The sequence below is a fragment of the Aulonocara stuartgranti genome (assembly GCF_965226115.1).
Source record: "Aulonocara stuartgranti genome assembly, chromosome: 22".
Classification (NCBI taxonomy): Eukaryota; Metazoa; Chordata; class Actinopteri; order Cichliformes; family Cichlidae; genus Aulonocara; species Aulonocara stuartgranti.
In genome coordinates, this window is record NC_138957.1 from 22,079,817 (window position 1) to 22,100,282 (window position 20,466).

The 20,466-nt window shown below is 39.9% G+C and overlaps 1 protein-coding gene across 3 annotated transcripts in view; it reads right to left on the bottom strand.

The window, feature by feature from the left end:
* Positions 1 to 20,466, bottom strand: part of csmd3b (CUB and Sushi multiple domains 3b) — a 404,527-nt gene that overhangs the window by 278,998 nt on the left and 105,063 nt on the right. For all 3 annotated transcript variants that reach the window (XM_082522480.1, XM_082522479.1, XM_082522478.1), the window contains exon 3: positions 1,919 to 2,031. In XM_082522480.1, the coding sequence (XP_082378606.1) occupies positions 1,919 to 2,031 (113 nt within the window). The remainder of the gene's footprint in view (positions 1 to 1,918; positions 2,032 to 20,466) is intronic.

The window sequence follows — 20,466 nt, forward strand, 5'->3', positions numbered from 1 at the left end:
GACTACACGAGGTCCCATCTTTACTAACACTGACACTATTAGAAAGTATCCTAAGTATTCCAAGTCATTTATAAATAGCTTCATATACAAAAAGTAAAAGCAGGTATTTTGATCTGACCAAAGTGCTTTTTTAATAACACTCCAGGTTTCAGAGGGATTTGGGGAGACAGCATTCAGACATAGAATCAGATAAATGGAATTCATGCAACATTAACCATGTTATTATTTTTACCTGTTCCTATGAAATAGTATCCAAATTGCCATTAATCACAACCACCACTATTTCAGGAACTAATTTGTAAGACTTGCTGTTGTAAGGGCAGCACAGCATTTCTTCAGAGGCTATATTCACACTAAATAGTATTAAAAAGTAGTATGAATGACTATAACTTACACTCTATATAATGTTTTTGGCATTTTACTTTCACTGAACATTTGTAGCCACTTTGTGATAAATGGTGGAAAAGAAAGCAGAGGTATAAAATACAACAAAGAAGCTCATTCAAAGGTATAGCTGCTGAGGCATTTTTGCCCAAGTGTTGTGCATCATCACCACCTATAACAAACACATTATGATAAAGACAACAGGTTTAATTGTAAATTATGTTAATTGTTCTTGAATTATGTTAAACACCTTCTTCTCACATTCTCTTCTCTACAGTATTTTTGCATTGTTAACTGATACATTGCAAATGATTATGTTACCGACTCGTGTCTAATTTATGTCTACCTAAATGACACCTTGTGTCGATGATCTTTTAGAGGGCATTTGGGGTTACATATTGGGACTATAGTGTTGCCATGCAATCTGTTAGCATGTCAAGAAACTATTCAGTCAATAAGAATCAAGTAATAAGTGTTGCTAGTTTTCCCAGTGTAATGTGGTTGCCTCAGTTTGATGCTTTATGCTTTGTTACTCACTGAATTGTTGAGGACATCAAAGTTTTTCTTATCTGAATCTCATCTCAAATCTTTAATGCTCCCAGCATATGGTGTTGATTCACAGTGAGCGCTAAATTTAATTAACAAGCAAACTTTTACCTCTCCTTATGTATGACTATGGCACCACAGTGTTTATTTGGGCCCTAAGGGAAGGGGGCAAAAGCAGTTCCCCTCGCGATGACTCCACTCCTCCACAGCATGATCAGAACGCTGCATTTTTCAACTGGTAAATTCTTCCACCATATTAAAGTGGTTATGTAAAAAGGACAGATTGACTTGTCTGTTTTTGTTTAAGTTAAAAAACATAAATGTATGAGAAAGATTTTAGCGCCCAAACATCTGGGCTCTGCTCTTCCACGTCTACATTATATAATCTTTAGTAAGCTCACATTTTTGTCATTTTTGTTTATCTATGCTTTCCTCTCTCTCATAACAGCCTACTTTTTTTAAAAAAAAAGGTATGAACTTGTCACCCACTAGGGAGTCTCTTCCTGTGCTGAGTGGGAGGGAGTCAGAAAATGCATATTGAATTCAGGGCATAGCAGTCCTTCTTGGAAACTTTCTGCATCTGGATGGCTCTCAGTGGGACTGACTTAAAATCATGTACTGAGTGAAGACACGAGGACGTAAAAACCTTACGTGTGGTATTTTAAGAGTACACTATGTCTAACAAATAAACAGGGATTGCTTGGGGTAGACAACACACAGTGGACCACTTCATTTACTTCTTGATTGAAAAACAAGGGCTCACTCAAGGTCGAGTGTTTGTTGCGAGTGTCCATCTTTCCTACACGCCTCAGTACATACCCACAACGAGATGTGTCCTATGGAATTTGACCTGATATTTAGTACTCAGAGTGGGTCTCGGCTTATGCTATTAATTTACCAGATATATAAAGGTCAGCAGTGAAGCATAGCATATTTATGCTTTACATACCAGCCAGACACGCAAACACAAACACAGACACTTTCTGACCTTCATAGTTGAGTTTGAAGCCATGTGCAGAAACCGCAAAGTCACTGGTCAGTCTCAACGAGAAGACATTTCCTGTGCTGGTGACCGGAGGTGGAACCTGGAAACCTGTTAACCTGTATAAACAGAGAAGATAATATACTGACATGATCAACACATTACACATCAAGTATGAGAAAAACAAGCCACTTGCTTTTGTGGAATAAATAAAAGCCTTGGTGATAGTAACCTGCAGTGACAAGGAAAATATCAGGGAATGCATAAATCAGCAGAAGATTAACAAGAACCCATCTTGTACTTACAGGAGAGAGGAAAAAACATTTTTAACAGCCTTGACCGTTGCCCATTTAGCAATGAATGGCTTTTATGTAATAAAAAACTTTTCATACACTCTGTGTTTAAGTACGTTGATAGATGTTTTTTAGGATTCAGAAAGAGGAATTCATTTTGCTGAAGTCAGTACCACAGTGACAGAGAAGACAAATGGAAAACAGTAAAGACAGTATAAAACCTCTTCTCAGTCCTCACCAACACCACTGCCTGGCATCGAGCCTCTTAGACAGAGCACAAAAACCCTCTCCATTTTCCTCTAAAAAACATCTACTTTAATGGGGGCTTTCAAATAAGTCAAGGCATCAGATCAAAGTGTGCTATGAAATCTGGTCAGCCAGCTAGTAATACTGAAATGGATCTGTGTGCAGATCAGTAAGCAATAAAAAAAAAAAAAAAGAGTCAAGTAGGAAGCCAAGGCCCCCTTTAATGTGCACTCAACATGTTTGAGTCTGACCTCGAAAAATACGCTTACCCACTACCGCTCGTAGGTGGGCCTTTAGCTCTCAGAATTCCTTGAAATAAACAGGGAGGAAGCGAAGAGGAGGAATGGAAGGCCAGCGCTTTTTCAGGTAGGGAAAAGAGCCAAACCGCCTTGCTGCCACTGCGACACATTTTTCTCGTGTCCTGCAGCTACCATTCTTCCTTCCATTTCCTCCCTTCCTCTTTCCTTCGCCTCCTCCTTCTCTTCCCCTTGCCTACATCTACTCATACCATCCTCTCCTCTAGCATTAAGTCACCAAACTCATATTTTTTGCCTTTTGCCTTCACTCCCCTCCCTATGTAGTTTCTCATCTCCTCCATCCACTTCCTTCTGTGGCATTTATCCACCTAAATCTCTTTTGTTACCCTTCCTCTTCAGTTCTGCTAATCTCTTTTTCCTGGCCTTCTTTTGTATATAGATATATTCCCTCTCTTTTGTCTCACCATCTTTTTTTTTATTTTTTTAAATATAATCTTTCCTTTGTATCTATATTTCCTTTAGCCATACTTACCACTTACTCTCTCCCCTTCCTAACAATCAGGACACAGCTTATTACTTAACTGTGTTTTATTCTTCCCCACTCTTTCTGCACACATAAACACGACACTTGAAGCATGTCAGAATACACCTGCTATAACACAGAAGACAAGTTCAGTGTAGCCACTTTTGTACCTGTGAGCTGTTCAAAGTAATCTGCTTCATGTTACTGCAACAAGAGAAACGATGTCTGACTGTGACCTCTAACTAGTATTGAGACTTTAGCATAACACGCTTCCCCAGTTATGACAAAGTGCTTTTACATTTTTAAAACATTCACAGCACGCAGAGACTTGCTTTAATTTTGTATTCTCCTGCTACATCCCTGCACTCATCCTTCTTCTCAATATGTCTTCCCGTTTTTCTTTCTGTCTCCACATATTAATTTATTAAGCTTTCTATCAGCAAAAACAACCACAGTTAAGTCTAGAATCCTTCCCTCAATCTATTCTTCCTCTCTGCCCTTCTTTCATTTTCTTCTTCTGCCACCTACCTTGCTTTTATGCTCCATTATGAGTTTGCTTTTTTTTTTTTTTACCTCTCATCTTTTAATCTCCCTATCCTACTTCTTTTACCCTCTCACATCCTCCTTGTCATATTTATTCATTGTCTGCTGTCTCCTCTGCTTTCTTCTCATCTTTCTTTACCTCCATCTCACCTCCATTTTCCTCCCTGTTTTAATCCCCAATGCTCCACTTTTTTCAGTTGTTAGTTCAGATTTGTTCCCCTTCTGTAAATTCACTCTTCACTAATCATTCTCCCTCCACTTCTTTCTGCTCAAGCCGACTGTCCTGCACCAGCTTCCATCTCCTCCGTCAGCTTGCTTTCCATTGCTGTTCACCCCCCCCGAATCGTTTTAACTCATCCAGGCTCACATGTTGATTCTCATTTCTCAACTGACTTACTCCCTTTCTATTTCTTTGTTCTCTCCCTTCTAATCCAAAACCACTCAAAGTGCAAATGGCCACCTTTTTAAAAGTACCCAACCATCTCTTTAATCTTCCTCTCCATTCCTAATCTATTTCTCATCTATGCATTTCTGCCTCAACTTCATTTCTATTTTTGGGCTTTTTCTGATCTCATCTCCAGTCAGTAAATCTCTGTCTTCCTCTCTCTCAGTTCTTCTTCTATTTGTTTTGTTTTTTTCTTCTCAGCATTATTAAGCTGCCCTTTTTTGGCCTCACTTCCCTCTCCATTTTATCTGTCTTTACAGTAAACGCAATGCTGTTTATGCATGTGTGCATGCAAAGTTTGTAAAAGGAAAAAGCCGTAAAACACAAAGTTTAGGCAGTAGTCACAGGAACCTTAGTAATATCAAGTTATTACTGTGTAACGTGATTCTGTACGTCTAGATGTCATCTGAGTGACGTCTTCCTCCAAGTGACGAAATGTTTCTCCCACTGAAAACGGGGATTACTGTGCAACAATCAACATATCATTAGCAAACTGAGTGCATGCTGAGTGCACACATGACATAGGTTTTAGGTTTTTGATCACTCTAGTAAACAATATATATAATTTAGTTGATTAATTAGCAACGTCTTGTATAATTAACTGTTTTTTAAGCACAAAATGTCCAAGTGGCTCAGCACTTAATGGTTTTTCTACTGTTACTTGTCACTCAAAGTGCTCTTTACACTATAAACCACATTCATCCATCCACACAATGCTTTATTCTTGGCATTAAATTACCTCCATTACACACTAATGGAGGTAATTTGAGGATCCGTATCTTGACCAGAGACACTTTCACACAGAAACTAGAGGTGCTGTAATTGAACCACTGGCCTTATGATCTGCTAACTACCCGCTCTACCCCCTAATCCACAGATGCCCCCCTTGAATTATCTGTGTGTGTGATTTTTTTTTTTAAATATGAAAAATAACAGTTTCCCTGGATGAAGCACCTTAAGTCATATTTCAGTTTAACACAATCTGCTATTACAGAAAGAATTCTACACCACAACAATAACAACATTTTATATGCTCTTGAGACAAAGAAAATAAAATCTCTGACCACTCCTCCTCCTCCGTCCCATTTCTAGGCTTCTAATATCTTACTTGTAATGCATCACATCTTTCAGAAACAATCCATCAATACACATATGTGTATATACCCCCAGTACTCTATTTTATGATGAAAGTAATATCTGGACTCCAGAGCTGAACCAAATGTCATGGTAATAAATACACAGCAGTACACACACACACACACACACACACACACACACACACACACACACACACACACACACACACACACACACACAGAAACAAAAAACCCCTGCCTTTTAAATATGAGATTATTCATTTGTGATGTGGCTGATACTTTGGTGTGTCATCTTACATTACCAGCGCTCATAGTGCTGAGAGTTACAGAGTTTGGCCATGTGACAGTTATAAGAGATCACAACAGGAAAATGATTAAAAAGTTGATTATTATGAATAAGTTGAAAAAATTAGAAAAGGCGATGCCGAAAAAAATTCTCTCAGATCTGCCAATTTAGGAAACATGTAACTGAGCAAAGAATATGCATGCATCACTCTTGGTTAGCATATTGACTGCATCTGTTCAGAGCACAATGGTTGTTGGTGCAAGTTTATTAACTGTGGCTACTGTATTCTTCCTTAATCAGAATCAGAATCAGAATACTTTATTGATCCCTGGGGGAAATTATTTTTTGTTACAGTGCTCCATTTTAAACCAACATTAAGACAAGACAGACAATACACTAACTAAGAATAGTACAATATATACATATATATACATACATACATACATAAGTCACTTATAAATAAATATTTGGAAAAGAAACATGTGTAGTTGTAGCAGCAAACAGTGTGTTAAGTGGATGCGTTGTACAGGGAGATGGCCACAGGCAGGAATGATTTCCTGTGTCGTTCAGTGGTGCTTTTCGGTAATCTCAGTCTCTCACTGAACGAGCTCCTGTGACTGACCAACATGTCATGGAGTGGGTGGGAGGTGTTATCCAACATTGTCTTTATCTTGGACAGCATCCGCCTCTCCGACACCACCTTGAGGGAGTCCAGCTCCATCCCCACAACATTGCTGGCCTTACGGATCAGTTTATTAAGTCTGTTGGCATCTGCGACCCTCAGCCTGCTCCCCCAGCATGCAACAGCATAGAGGATCGCACTGGCCACAACAGACTCATAGAAAATCCTCAGCATTTTCTGGCAGATGTTGAAGGACCTCAGTCGCCTCAAAAAATAGAGACGACTCTGGCCCTTCCTGTAAAGTGCTGTGGTGTTTTTAGCCCAGTCCAGTTTATTGTCAATGTGTACTCCAAGGTATTTATAGTCCTCCACAATGTCAACACTGACCCCCTGAATTGAAACAGGGGTCAAGTGTTTCCTGGTCTTCCTGAAGTCCACGATCAGTTCCTTGGTCTTTGCCACGTTGAGCTGCAGATGATTCTGCTCACACCACGTGACAAAGGAGTCGACCACAGCCCGGTACTCTGTCTCATCATCCCTGCTGATGCATCCGACCACCGCAGAGTCATCAGAAAACTTCTGAAGATGGCAGGTCTCTGTGCAGTGGCTGAAGTCTGTGGTGTAGAGGGTGAAGAGGAAGGGGGAGAGGACAGTCCCCTGTGGTGCCCCTGTGTTGCTAATCACCTTGTCAGACACACACTGTGGGAGACGTACATATTGTGGTCTTCCTGTCAGGTAATCAACAATCCAGGACACCAGAGAAGCATCCACCTGCATCGCTGCTAACTTATCACCCAGGAGGGTCGGCCTGATGGTGTTGAAAGCACTGGAAAAGTCAAAAAACATGACCCTCACAGTGCTCGCCGGCTGGTCCAGATGGGTGTAGACACGATTGAGCAGGTAGATGATGGCGTCCTCTGTTCCGAGACGAGGCTGATAAGCGAACTGAAGGGGATCCAGATGTGGTCTTACTATGGGTCGCAGCTGGTCCAGGATGAGCCTTTCCAGGGTCTTCATGATGTGGGAGGTCAATGCCACGGGCCTGTAATCCTGGGGGCCACTGGGACGAGGCGTCTTTGGTACAGGGACGAGGCATGATGTCTTCCACATCACCGGGACCCTCTGCAGACTCAGACTCAGCATAAACAGTTTATGAAAGACTCCACACAGCTGGGGGGCACAGGCCTTGAGGACAAGGGGACTCACTCCGTCTGGTCCAGCAGACTTGCCTGAGTGAAGTCTCCTCATTTGCATCTCAACCTGGTATTGAGTGAAGGTGATGGGTGGGGGAGGGGTGTCAGGAATCTCACAGGAGGCAACATGTGAAGAGAGAGGCTGGCACAGTGGTGTGGCTCTGGATTCCAGGCTGACTGCAGGTGAGGTTGTGGGGGTGGGAGCAGACACTGTGGTGTCGAATCTATTGAAAAACAGATTCAACTCGTCGGCTCTATTCTCACCTCCCTCAGCTCCCCTGCTGTTGGTTGGCCTGAATCCAGTGATGGTCTTCATGCCCCTCCACACCTCTCTCATGCTGTTCTGCTGGAGTTTCCACTCCAGCTTCCTCCTGTAATTGTCCTTAGCCTCTCTGATCTTGTCCTTTAGTAACACCTGGACCTTCCTCACCTCCTCTTTGTTGCCCCCTCTGAAAGCCCTCTTCTTGTTAACAGCTGTAGCCCGCCATGATGGATAAAACATAACAGCTGAAAGTGCAAACAAACACTCCCTTGGTTTTGTTCCTGACTGTTCTATTAAAATATTATGTAAATTACATCAAAGACTAAAGTCGCCATTACCTTTTTTCTTATTATTTATTCATTCCAAGACCTATTGTCACTGATTTTCAGTCCAGTACCTGTGTAAACCTCAGCCTTTTCTCGCTGTTTCCCATCCTTATGAGCGGCATCTTAGCCATAGATAGATTAATAGCTGAGAGACTGTTTTCTTAAGCATATCTTTCACAGATTCAGATAAAAAAATGGGGAAAATTAGACAACAGACTGCTGCTAGCAAATTGTAGAAAGTTACTATTTAAAACCGGTTCTTTGCCAAGTTGACTGTTATGTGTAGACACAACACTGATTCATCCCTTGAGTTAGGTACCTGTCTTATACTCGAATGATTCATAGGTCAGTGTTAAGTGGCTTAGCGAACCAAAAATAATCGGGGGGTGGCTGTAGCTCAGGAGGTAGGTGGTTCGATCCCTGGCTGTTCAAGTCTGCATGCCAAATATCCTCGGGCAAGATACTAACCCCAAATTGCTCTCTGATGCAGCCATCGGAGTATGAATCTTAGATAGAAAGCACTTGCATGGAAAAAGTGTTTGTGTGAATGAGGCAAGTTGTGTAAAGCTCAGAAAGAGTAGCTAAGAGCTACATAAGAACCAGTCCATTTACCAGGTAAAAGGGCTAAACTGAAAATGAGTGAAAAAGAAGCCTAAAGAAACACTTTGAATGACCTTCAGAAAGCCTGGAGAACTACTGCTCAAGACTGCTAAAAATTATAAGACAATCTGGCTCCTTCCTAATTTAAAGAACACAGTAGTTGCTCATAACCTTTGGACTGTATTGTATATATGGAGCACAAATTGAGAGTTCTGGTTCCAGAGAAAACTATAAGCCAAATCACCTGAAAACATGTAAGTAATAGCTTTGCCATCTGGAGAATGTGACCTGCATATTTAACAAAGCAGACTTCCAGATTTGGCTCTCAGATTATTGAAGGTGCATCCCCTGCCCTGTTTTCCACCCACCCCCCGTCCTCAGCTGAATCTTTCAATATGCGGGACAGCACAGCGACAGCATTTATGTGTTCTCAGATTTATGAGGTAAAACCAAAATTCTCTCACAGAAACTGAACGAAAGATGGAGCAGTGGGCGACTGGCACTCAAGGTCTATTCCCATGGGACCGTGTGTAGTAGCGTATGCCCATGAGTGTGTGTGTGTTTTGTGTGTAGCAAAATCACATTAGCGAGTGAGTGAATGAAGCTAATATCAGCAGAGTGCCTTCTCTGTGCTGTCACACACAAATACAAAAACTGAAGGGTAAGAGAAAACACACACCGTTTGCTTTAGTTTCTGAAAAAGAAGCAACAACGCAGTATGGCTAATGTGATTGGCAGAGTCCCTCCTCCTGTTACCCGTTTCATTACCATCACGGCCATGAAGAAAAGAGAGAGAATGGGAAAGAAAAACTGTAAATATTAAAACAAAAGGGGCTTTATGGAGTAAGTAATAGTCAGCTAAAATTTTGTGTTGTGTGAAATTGTTTCTGAGGTGAAGTCATTAATGATGTAAATGTCATCATTCATCATATCAATAACTTATCTGATGTCTATCATGGGTAGAGATTCACATGTGTGAATTTAAAAATCCTATGTCACCTTCTTCTCAAGTTATCCCATTCATATGAATTGTTTTAAAAGACCTTAACCTCTGTTCTTAAGGTCAAGGGCACTGAGATTCAAACTTGTCTGAGATTTTTAGTAGTATGGTATCAGTTTGAAACTCCTACATTACTTTGTTCTTGAGTTATTTCACTCATAAACTTGGATGTCCATGTTGCCACGGGTGATGACAATACCCGGTCAGCCTGTTACAGTTGAGGGGTAATAAAAAGGGTTGCTGTACATCATCTGGCGGGTAAATATCACTTGCGGACCACAGTGCAAGACTGATTGAGGTGTTAGTTATGTTTACAGTTTGTTTTGATGATTTTTTTGTGACACAATGGCGCATCGACATTATCTCAGTAGATTCTCATCTGACTAGCTAAGCATAAACATCACAACAACATGACCCAATCAGTAACCTAATTTTATGGGTCAAAGACACTTATTTGCCTTCTAGCAACCCAAGCATCAAACCACAAGCTCAAAGAGAGTGAAATAGACCTGCAGAGGAGCCCACTGGGATGAAAATAAAACACAGTACTTTACAAAACAGTGGAAATCTGGACTGATCTGACATAGACCTGTCAGCCAAAGACACTAAGTTTTATATCAGATCATACTTAGAGCAGTCTAGTGGTAAAAAAATAAATAAATACAAAATTTTAGGGCAAAAACATTTATTTAATGGAAAACAGTACACTATGCCAAGTTACAGGGGTTTAGGTTCCAAGATAGAAGTCTAAAATTACTCATGGTTGAACCTCAAATAAAGAGAATTACCCTGCAAATATTGGGCATGCCATAAGTGTCAGGTTTGTTTTTCACAGCAATCTGTTTTATTTTGACCCACAGAGCCTTAGAAAATGATAGTATACTGAGGATGCTGTTCTGTTTTCAATATTGTTAGTTAAAGTCCAAAATGAAGTCAATGTGTAAAGAGAATAATTTAAAAGCCACGAAGCATTATTCATTGAAATTAGAGATGCCACTTTCTATTTTTACATGACTTTAATCAAACCTCCCCAGTATTGTTTTTGAAGGGCGCATTTACTTTATTCCTTGACGATCGGTTTCTTGTATTTCAGTGTTGTGTCATCATGCAGTCTTTAGTTGATATTTATGTGATCATCACACAAGCTCGCTCTCTTACACAAATGCACACAAAGGTCTAGTACCCATGAAGCTTATTCAGTCCATTAAATGTATATTATTTTATGAAAGTTTTTTTTTATTCCATTTGCAAATGACAAATGACACTCAATTAATTTGCAAAAGTAAAGTAATTATCACATTAAGCTACAGAATTTGATGGCACTGCAATTTTTTTATGAATATGTTTGCACGTGCTTGCTGTGTGAGTGTTCCTGAGTGGAGTACCAGTGGAAATAGACAAAAACCTAAATATTTTTACCAGGCTTAGTTCATTCACTGAAGGTCAGTAATCAAATGAATAGTTCGGTCTGATAGAGCAGAAGACAAGAAAATCCTAATCAAATAGGCAGACAGGTGTATACTAGGGAACAATTTGAAACAGGTAGGAACAAAAAATACAGAAGAGAAATAAAAACCTAAACAAGATAAAACTGCGAACATAAAGAATGACTGCAAAGCCTGATTATGTGGAGATAAAAGAAGAACAAAGACAAGTGAGGAAATATGTGAGAAATAAGAAAGTTAGAGGGAAACTGAAAGAACAAAGAGAGAAATTACAAACTTAAAACATAAAACAATTAAAAAAAATAATCTTAATGATCAGAATGTGAGACACGACACGAGTTTAACACATTAAATTTAAATAACCTTTAAATAACCTTTTTTGATAAAATAAAGTGAAGACAGTACATCACATTTTTGTGATATTTATTTCTACTATTTTGAACCTAGAACATTTATCAAGGTTTAAAGTTGAAAATATATTTAGAATAGATTAGAATAGAATAGAATTCAACTTTATTGTCATTGCACATGCACAGGTACAGGGCAACGAAATGCAGTTTGCATCCATCCAGAAGTTAGTGATATAGATATATTACAATATATATTAGCAATAATATATGTAAGTATATTACAGAATGGGTCTATTATGGTATGTTATAATGTACACGGTATGAAGTATGTTGTGAATATTCTATAACTATAAGTATGTAGGCTGTAGTGAGTACAAGCTATGTACAGGCTATGAACAGGATATAAATATGAAAAACTATACAGAATATGAAATAAATAACTTTACAGAAATCTGAGATATACAGCTATACAGAAATGGGAACTATGCAAGTTGTAAACAGTTGTAGGGTTAAAAATTATCGAATGTACAGAATGATTATTACAGAGCTATACAGTAGTGCAGTTAAGATAAGTGAGATATGTGGATAATTTCTACAGAGGCTATATAAAGTGCTAGTGGTTGTGAGTGGTGGTTCAGTCCATGTTATTATTGTGTGTTTGAGGGTACAGTTGTCCATTGTGGGTGTGTGTATGTTCAGTCCATGTGTTAACGTGGGTCAGGAGGCGGAGTTCAGGAGTCTGACAGCTGTGGGGAAGAAGCTGTTCCGGTACCTGGTGGTCTTAGTCCGGAGGCTCCTGTAGCGCCTCCCAGAGGGCAGGAGGGTGAAGAGTCCATGTGATGGGTGGCTGGGGTCTCTGATGATTTTCCCAGCCCTTTTCAGACACCGCTTCCTGTAGATGTCTTTTATGGCAGGAAGTGGTGCTCCGGCGATGCGCTGGGCAGTTTTCACGACCCTCTGCAACGCCTTCCGGTCCGAGGCAGAGCAGTTCCCGTACCAGACTGTTATACAGTTGGTCAGGATGCTCTCGATGGTGCAACGATAGAAGTTCACCAGGATGTCTGAGGACAGGTGGTTCTTCCTCAGAGTCCTCAAGAAGAAGAGGTGCTGGTGAGCCTTCTTGACCAGTTTGGAGCAGTTGGTCGTCCAGGTGAGATCCTCGGAGATGTTTTTGCATTTGCATTTTAATTAACAGTAGTGACAGTATATCATGTTTTTTAAATAATGTATTTCTGTTGATATATTTTTATTGGATATTCTGATTTTTTCTAAGGAAATCTGAACACTGTCATGCTTTGCTCTGCATTTTGCTGCTCTTTTAATGAGATAAACCTGAGGAAAATCTCCAAAATGCAGCTCAGTACAATAAAATAATGTATATAAACTGACAGATTACAATAAATTCAATGTTTAATTACAAAAAATAAAAATATTAACAAAACTGAACATACTGATCCATTATTAAGAACTCTAATGATTTGCCGTTACAAGCTTTTTATCAGGTTTTTTTTTTTTTGTATTTGAGAGGCATTTGCAAATTTGTAATTTTAGTGTACAGAAAGTTATTGTTAAACTTACGTTTTTGAACACTAGAGATAAAAATGTATGATTTGCTGTTGTGACTTAAAAGAACAAATTACAAAGCTATTTTGGAAAAATGAATGACCTTATCAACTAAATAACAAAATCAGCCTCTTCTGCTAAAAGTAAAAGCAAAACTAAACAAAACAAAAATATATCCCCCCCCCCCACCTTTTTCACCTTCATTCCCCACTCCTCCACTTCTTGTCTAGTAGATTTATTTCTTTTACTAGTGTTCAAAGTTCAGGGTCTGTGGTGAGTGATTGATTAGCAACACTTGCCTTTGTGACACACACACAGCCATTTTTCAGGTTAGAGTACATGTGGTCAATAGTTGCTGGCGTGTCTTGTAAATCAGTCATCCTCTACCCGCCCCGAACTGTGTGTGCATTTTGGTGTACCCATTTGATTGTGTATTAGCAGGTTGCATATGCAAGCCAATAAAATTAGCCTCATATAAGTAAGTTCACACATGGACAACCACATACACAAAAGCACATAGTAAAGTCCCCCCTGGTCAGGTTACGTTTCACCGTTTCCATTCATCACAAAGAGAAAGTGAAGAGAAAGGATGCAGTGAAAGAGAGTAGTCAGCATACAGAAAGGTGTCCTCTGAGTTAATCTGCAAACCCGTGAATAAAAATAATAAACCTTGTTAACCTTTTCCAACAAACAAGGACTTCCTGTTCAATATTTTGACAACTTCTCTTTTAAAGCAAACTTTAAACGGACTTAGCATTTGCCAGTAGTCTAATATTAACCAAAGGTCACTGTTAAAATTTTAATGACATTGCAGTACAAACCTGAATCACTGAATGAAGAAAGCTTTGGCTAATTGCTATTTGCAAATACACGCATTGCTTTGTACAAAAAACATTCATTTATTTTCTTCTCTGTTTTCCTTGTGTGACATCCTAGACAATAATTACATAACTAAACCGAACATGGCTCCTTCACAGGGTTCACAGGGTAGTTCTAGACCTCAGGCTGTACGGCACTGTACAGCCTGAGGTCTAGTCCATGTTCATGCTCTCTAATAAACATCACTTAAAGCTAAAAACAGGCAGAAACCTGCATGTACAGTCTCTCTTTTTTATCTTCTCTCATGCCACCTCCATGTGTCTGCTCATGCGTATCTCATCACATCTGTGAGACTCTCTTTGTCACATTTATTGGCATCCAGCAGTGCAAACATTCACTCTTTCCATTCTCTTCCAGCATTGCAGTGATGTCCTGGGATGATAAATCCTTTTGTGTTGCAGAGGCAGGGGGTTCTCGTCTTTGGAGGTGACAGGGGCCATCAGCGCTCTGTGTGCACCCCCAAGGAAAGACACTCTGACTGGGGTTGAATAGTGGATTAACCTTCCTGTCAGCGCCGGAGGTTCCTAGACAAACATGCTGAGACTCACACTGATAATAATTGTGAAGTGGAAATCTGCTTCCTCTAGCTGTTTAATAATTTTTTATTTTTTTTATGAGCGTCAGTATTTCGTGCATGTTGAGTGTAGAATGGCTGGCTAATAATTAGAATTTCATAACAGCATTGCAACATATTAAACTTAAACTTATTCTTGTTGGCTTTGTGTTCTTACATCTCCAAATTGATTTAACTGGAAGGGCACTCCGAGTGCAATCTTCTGCCAAGGCCAATGCCCTATCACAATTTTAAGAAAAGTGATCTGCACTTTTTTTTTGTTCTTCTTTTGCACGTTTCACCTCTCCAGCAAGTTTAATCAAATTCACACTGACAGTTTTTGCATAAACTTGCCAACAGACAAACAGAAATAACTACAGAGAAAGGGGGAAATGAAAAACATTTTGCTTACATAATTTAAGGCTCTGTTTAAGAACTGCTTTTAGAAATAATGCCAGTAGAGTACTGTCGTGATACAATAGATAACATATGCAAAGGATATTCACTTGCCACCTTCATACTAAGCAGCAAGAAGAAGGGCTTTTAAAGAGGAATTGCTTACAATTACTTACACTTAAAAGTCTTAGTTTCCCTCATGAGTCCTTTCCCTAACAGTAACCAGCATCCTTGCAGTGTTACAAAGTTTCAAAGGAGATGCTGCTTCCACTATTAAATGATAAAGCTCCACCCACCACACACACTTCTCACCTCCTCTCACACACAAATATTTCCTCTGTTTGCCTCATTCTTTCTCTTTTTCAGACAGCTAGACAGATAGTGAGTGCTGCCCCCGTGAGCTAAAGCTTGTTTAGGCTGCTGGCTACACCATCGCTTACCATTAAACCTGACTCGCATACACAGAAAAGGGCAAACAAACACATGAATGCATATAATGGAAGGGGCACACATTAACACACACACACAAAGAGTTTGTGTGCTTGCAAATGCATACACCTGTATTTTGTAGATAGGTAGAGACAGATTGCAGGTGTCTGCTGGCATTTAAAGGGGAGGTGTCATGACTGACAGCACCTTAAAGGGACAGTCGTTAGAGAGATATATGGATGGAGGGAGACAAAAGGAAAGACGGGATGAGATGGGATGTGAGAGAGAGAGAGAGAGAGAGAGGGAATGTAGAAGAAGAAATATGACGGCAGAGGAAACACGTGTACATAACATTCTTCAGTGGACTCGTAAATTCATTTCCACTAACTTTAAAGCATAACCAGTAAAGCTAGTCCTAACGTTAACCTAAATATAAACTTAGGCTGAATCTTTTTACTACAGTAACCTAACATAACATTAGGAGTAAAAGTGGTAATTAACATCTTCAATCACTTTGATGTTGTTTTGCTGCCTTGATGCCATCGAGCTGTTTTTTTCAGTAAGTCTACTCCACTCCAATCCCACATCTTGTAGAGACAGATGGAATAGTGTGATGGCTTCCTTCTTCTGCTATGCAGCCTTAGTGAGTTTGATAAGGTGTAGTATGTAAACCACCTCCCAGTCAAGTTCTGGCAGCATCGGTCTTCCAACCCACTGCTGCACTGATGTCTATAATGGGACAGGAGAGTCATGGGAAAGGTAGCTGAATATCAAAGATACTGTAGTTACTTAGTGTAGGTGCACGTAGGGAAAAACGAGATGGTACAGGGGAGGCTAGGTTGGTTGGTTTCAGAATGAAACACTTAAATTTAGTTCCATTAATGACAAATCTGTAAAATTCCTGATCAGCGACAATATCAGATCATTAGATCACTCGCTGCTAATAGGTAAAATGTAGCTATCTATATTTGTATTTCTATTGCAACTGTTGGGAACGTATGCAGATACTTTTATTCAGTTTTGACAATCATGCCATCCTGTCAGATGAATTAAGATCTCCTCTCGCTCTGCTTTTAAATGCAAAGCTTGTTTACTAACACAATAATTGTGCAGCAATGTGAATCCACAATTCTTAAAATATACTAAACTAAGAAGAGAGTGCAAAAGAGGCATTTCAGCTGGAAATAACTGAGATAATAAAATGTGTTTTTCTTTTTAGTGTTGGATTGTAGAGGCCAGCTTATGGTGATCTTAGCAATTTTTCAGGTTTCACTGCAACAAACAGCCTCATATTCCTTTGTGTGTGGTCTGTCTGTACTGAGGTGTATAACCTTGTCTGTGGTAATAACTATCTTTTTCACTTGTTGGAGACAACAAAAAGCTACACAACACAGAGTGTCACAAATTCAAACAGTCGACCTACGCAGTGAACAGTGTTGGGAAGGTTACTTTTAAAATGTATTCCATTACAGAATACAGAATACATGCCCCAAAATGTATTCTGTAAAGTATTCCGTTACGTTACTCAATGACAGTAACGTATTCTGAATACTTTGGATTACTTAATATATTATCATGCTTTTTACAACAACGTGAATGTGTGATTTATTACTATTACTGAAGGTCCGCGACTCCGAACTGTAGTAAAGGGACCTCTGACTAATACGGCGGGGTCCCTTTCGGCTCGTAGCCGAAAAATAGCTTTACTTTGTTGTGTGGGTCAACTTTTCTTGCGAGAGACAGAGAGAGGCGTTGAAAGGCTGCTCCAACGGAACTTGTTGTTTTCGGAGGAAAACACGAACACGGTGTACAGTCGAGTCTTAATAGCTTACTTACAACTGGGCTTGTCAGGCACTCTTCTTGGCTGCAGTGGTTATTATTATATTTACATGCTTCCAGCTCCTGTTTTTGCTCGATGACAACTCGTACCTTTCCACTCCCCTTTTTCTCCCTCCTCGCGCTCACAGACACTTAACGTGTATGGCAGTCCATTCTCCCTGCAGCACGGACTACACTGCCCATGATGCTACATTCTTTAGAGCTATGCTTGTAGCATTCTGCCTGTTAGCTTAGCACAACAACAACAACAACAACAACGAAATGCGCTCTCTCACCCAGGAAACACACAGTTGCAGAGAGAGAGAGAGAGCATCGCCCTGTAACCATGGCAACAGTAACGCTGCCGCCTGGAACAAAAGAACGTAGCTGTCAAACAAAACCCAAACAGTCCTGACCTGCGACAATATGAAACAGGAAAGTACCCCAGTGTATTCCATTTATTTCAACAAAGTAACTGTATTCTGAATACCACCTTTTTAAACGGGAACTGTAACGGAATACAGTTACTCATATTTTGTATTTTAAATACGTAACGGCGGTACATGTATTCCGTTACTCCCCAACACTGGCAGTGGACACACAATAAAAAAATAATAATAAATTAACACACACACTTGGCAAACACTTGGATGTACAGGTGTCTAATGATGAGGGGTTCATTGTTATCGCAGCTTCTTGCCTGAAGGCTTTTGGCCCTTTTTGGTTGATTATAAGAACTTTTATAAAAATTCCAAATTTAAAAAGTGATTTTGTGTGTTTCATTTTTCCAATACATTTTAAATTTAAAGTACTACATAAGGTACCTTGGTTTAAGTATGAGGCCACCGTGCTGGTTTTTCGGATGTCTTTTACTGTAGGCTGTGGCTTTATTCTACTTTTTGAGGTGTCTCAACCACCAAGCACACAATACTGAAGTTTATTCCAGACATACTGAAAAATCATGTTAAAAGTTTACCCTGTGGTTAAATTTCTGTGCTTGTGAGTCCAGAGTGTCAGTGTCAGTATGTAAATATAAATGTATCAGTGGGCTGGCTGCGTTTTTACTGCATTAGTACGACTTGAGCAATAACCTGTAATAGGAGCAACCATTTTTCTCTTTTTAATATATATAGCGTATCAACAAAGGTATTGGGGCTTATCTTTATAATCTTTGAATTCAGGTGCTTTCGGTTAAATTGCAACAGCTGTATAACAGGTAGAGCAAGGAGTGAGGTTGCAAGAATGCTGGGGCACATAGTGCATAAAAATCACCAACACTTTGCTGACTCAATAACAACAGAGATCCAAAACTCCTCTGGCATTAACATCAGCACAAAAACGATGTGTTTAATGGCATGAGTTTCCATGGTTAAGCAGCTCCTGTGGGTGTAATCTGTAGGTGGCCCAGTACTTTCGTCCATATAGTGTACTACTTACAGGGAGTGCAGAATTATTAGGCAAGTTGTATTTTGGAGGAATAATTTTATTATTGAACAACAACCATGTTCTCAATGAACCCAAAAAACTCATTAATATCAAAGCTGAATGTTTTTGGAAGTAGTTTTTAGTTTGTTTTTAGTTTTAGCTATTTTAGGGGGATATCTGTGTGTGCAGGTGACTATTACTGTGCATAATTATTAGGCAACTTAACAAAAAACAAATATATACCCATTTCAATTATTTATTTTTACCAGTGACACCAATATAACCTCTCCACATTCACAAATATACATTTCTGACATTCAAAAACAAAACAAAAACAAATCAGCGACCAATATAGCCACCTTTCTTTGCAAGGACACTCAAAAGCCTGCCATCCATGGATTCTGTCAGTGTTTTGATCTGTTCACCATCAACATTGCGTGCAGCAGCAACCACAGCCTCCCAGACACTGTTCAGAGAGGTGTACTGTTTTCCCTCCTTGTAAATCTCACATTTGATGATGGACCACAGGTTCTCAATGGGGTTCAGATCAGGTGAACAAGGAGGCCATGTCATTAGTTTTTCTTCTTTTATACCCTTTCTTGCCAGCCACGCTATGGAGTACTTGGACGCGTGTGATGGAGCATTGTCCTGCATGAAAATCATGTTTTTCTTGAAGGATGCAGACTTCTTCCTGTACCACTGCTTGAAGAAGGTGTCTTCCAGAAACTGGTAGTAGGACTGGGAGTTGAGCTTGACTCCATCCTCAACCCGAAAAGGCCCCACAAGCTCATCATTGATGATACCAGCCCAAACCAGTACTCCACCTCCACCTTGCTGGCGTCTGAGTCGGACTGGAGCTCTCTGCCCTTTACCAATCCAGCCACGGGCCCATCCATCTGGCCCATCAAGACTCACTCTCATTTCATCAGTCCATAAAACCTTAGAAAAATCAGTCTTGAGATATTTCTTAGCCCAGTCTTGACGTTTCAGCTTGTGTGTCTTGTTCAGTGGTGGTCGTCTTTCAGCCTTTCTTACCTTGGCCATGTCTCTGAGTATTGCACACCTTGTGCTTTTGGGCACTCCAGTGATGTTGCAGCTCTGAAATATGGCCAAACTGGTGGCAAGTGGCATCTTGGCAGCTGCACGCTTGACTTTTCTCAGTTCATGGGCAGTTATTTTGCGCCTTGGTTTTTCCACACGCTTCTTGCGACCCTGTTGACTATTTTGAATGAAACGCTTGATTGTTCGATGATCACGCTTCAGAAGCTTTGCAATTTTGAGACTGCTGCATCCCTCTGCAAGATATCTCACTATTTTTGACTTTTCTGAGCCTGTCAAGTCCTTCTTTTGACCCATTTTGCCAAAGGAAAGGACGTTGCCTAATAATTATGCACACCTGATATAGGGTGTTGATGTCATTAGACCACACCCCTTCTCATTACAGAGATGCACATCACCTAATATGCTTAATTGGTAGTAGGCTTTCGAGCCTATACAGCTTGGAGTAAGACAACATGCATGAAGAGGATGCTGTGGACAAAATACTCATTTGCCTAATAATTCTGCACTCCCTGTACAGAAATAGTTGCTTAACTTTATTGTAAAAGTAACAAGGGAAAAAGAAACACTAAATTAGATGCCTAACTTACACAAGACCCATCTAAATCTGCAGGTTGAAGTGCAGAATTGATACAGCAAACCCTTGAGTGCAATGTTAAATTTCACATATCAACAGTGTTGGGGAGTAACGGAATACATGTACCGCCGTTACGTATTTAGAATACAAAATATGAGTAACTGTATTCCGTTACAGTTACCGTTTAAAAAGGTGGTATTCAGAATACAGTTACTTTGTTGAAATAAATGGAATACACTGGGGTACTTTCCTGTTTCATTTTGTCGCGGGTCAGAACTGTTTGGGTTTTGTTTGACAGCTACGTTCTTTTGTTCCAGGCGGCAGCGTTACGGTTGCCATGGTTACAGGGCGACGCTCTCTCTCTCTG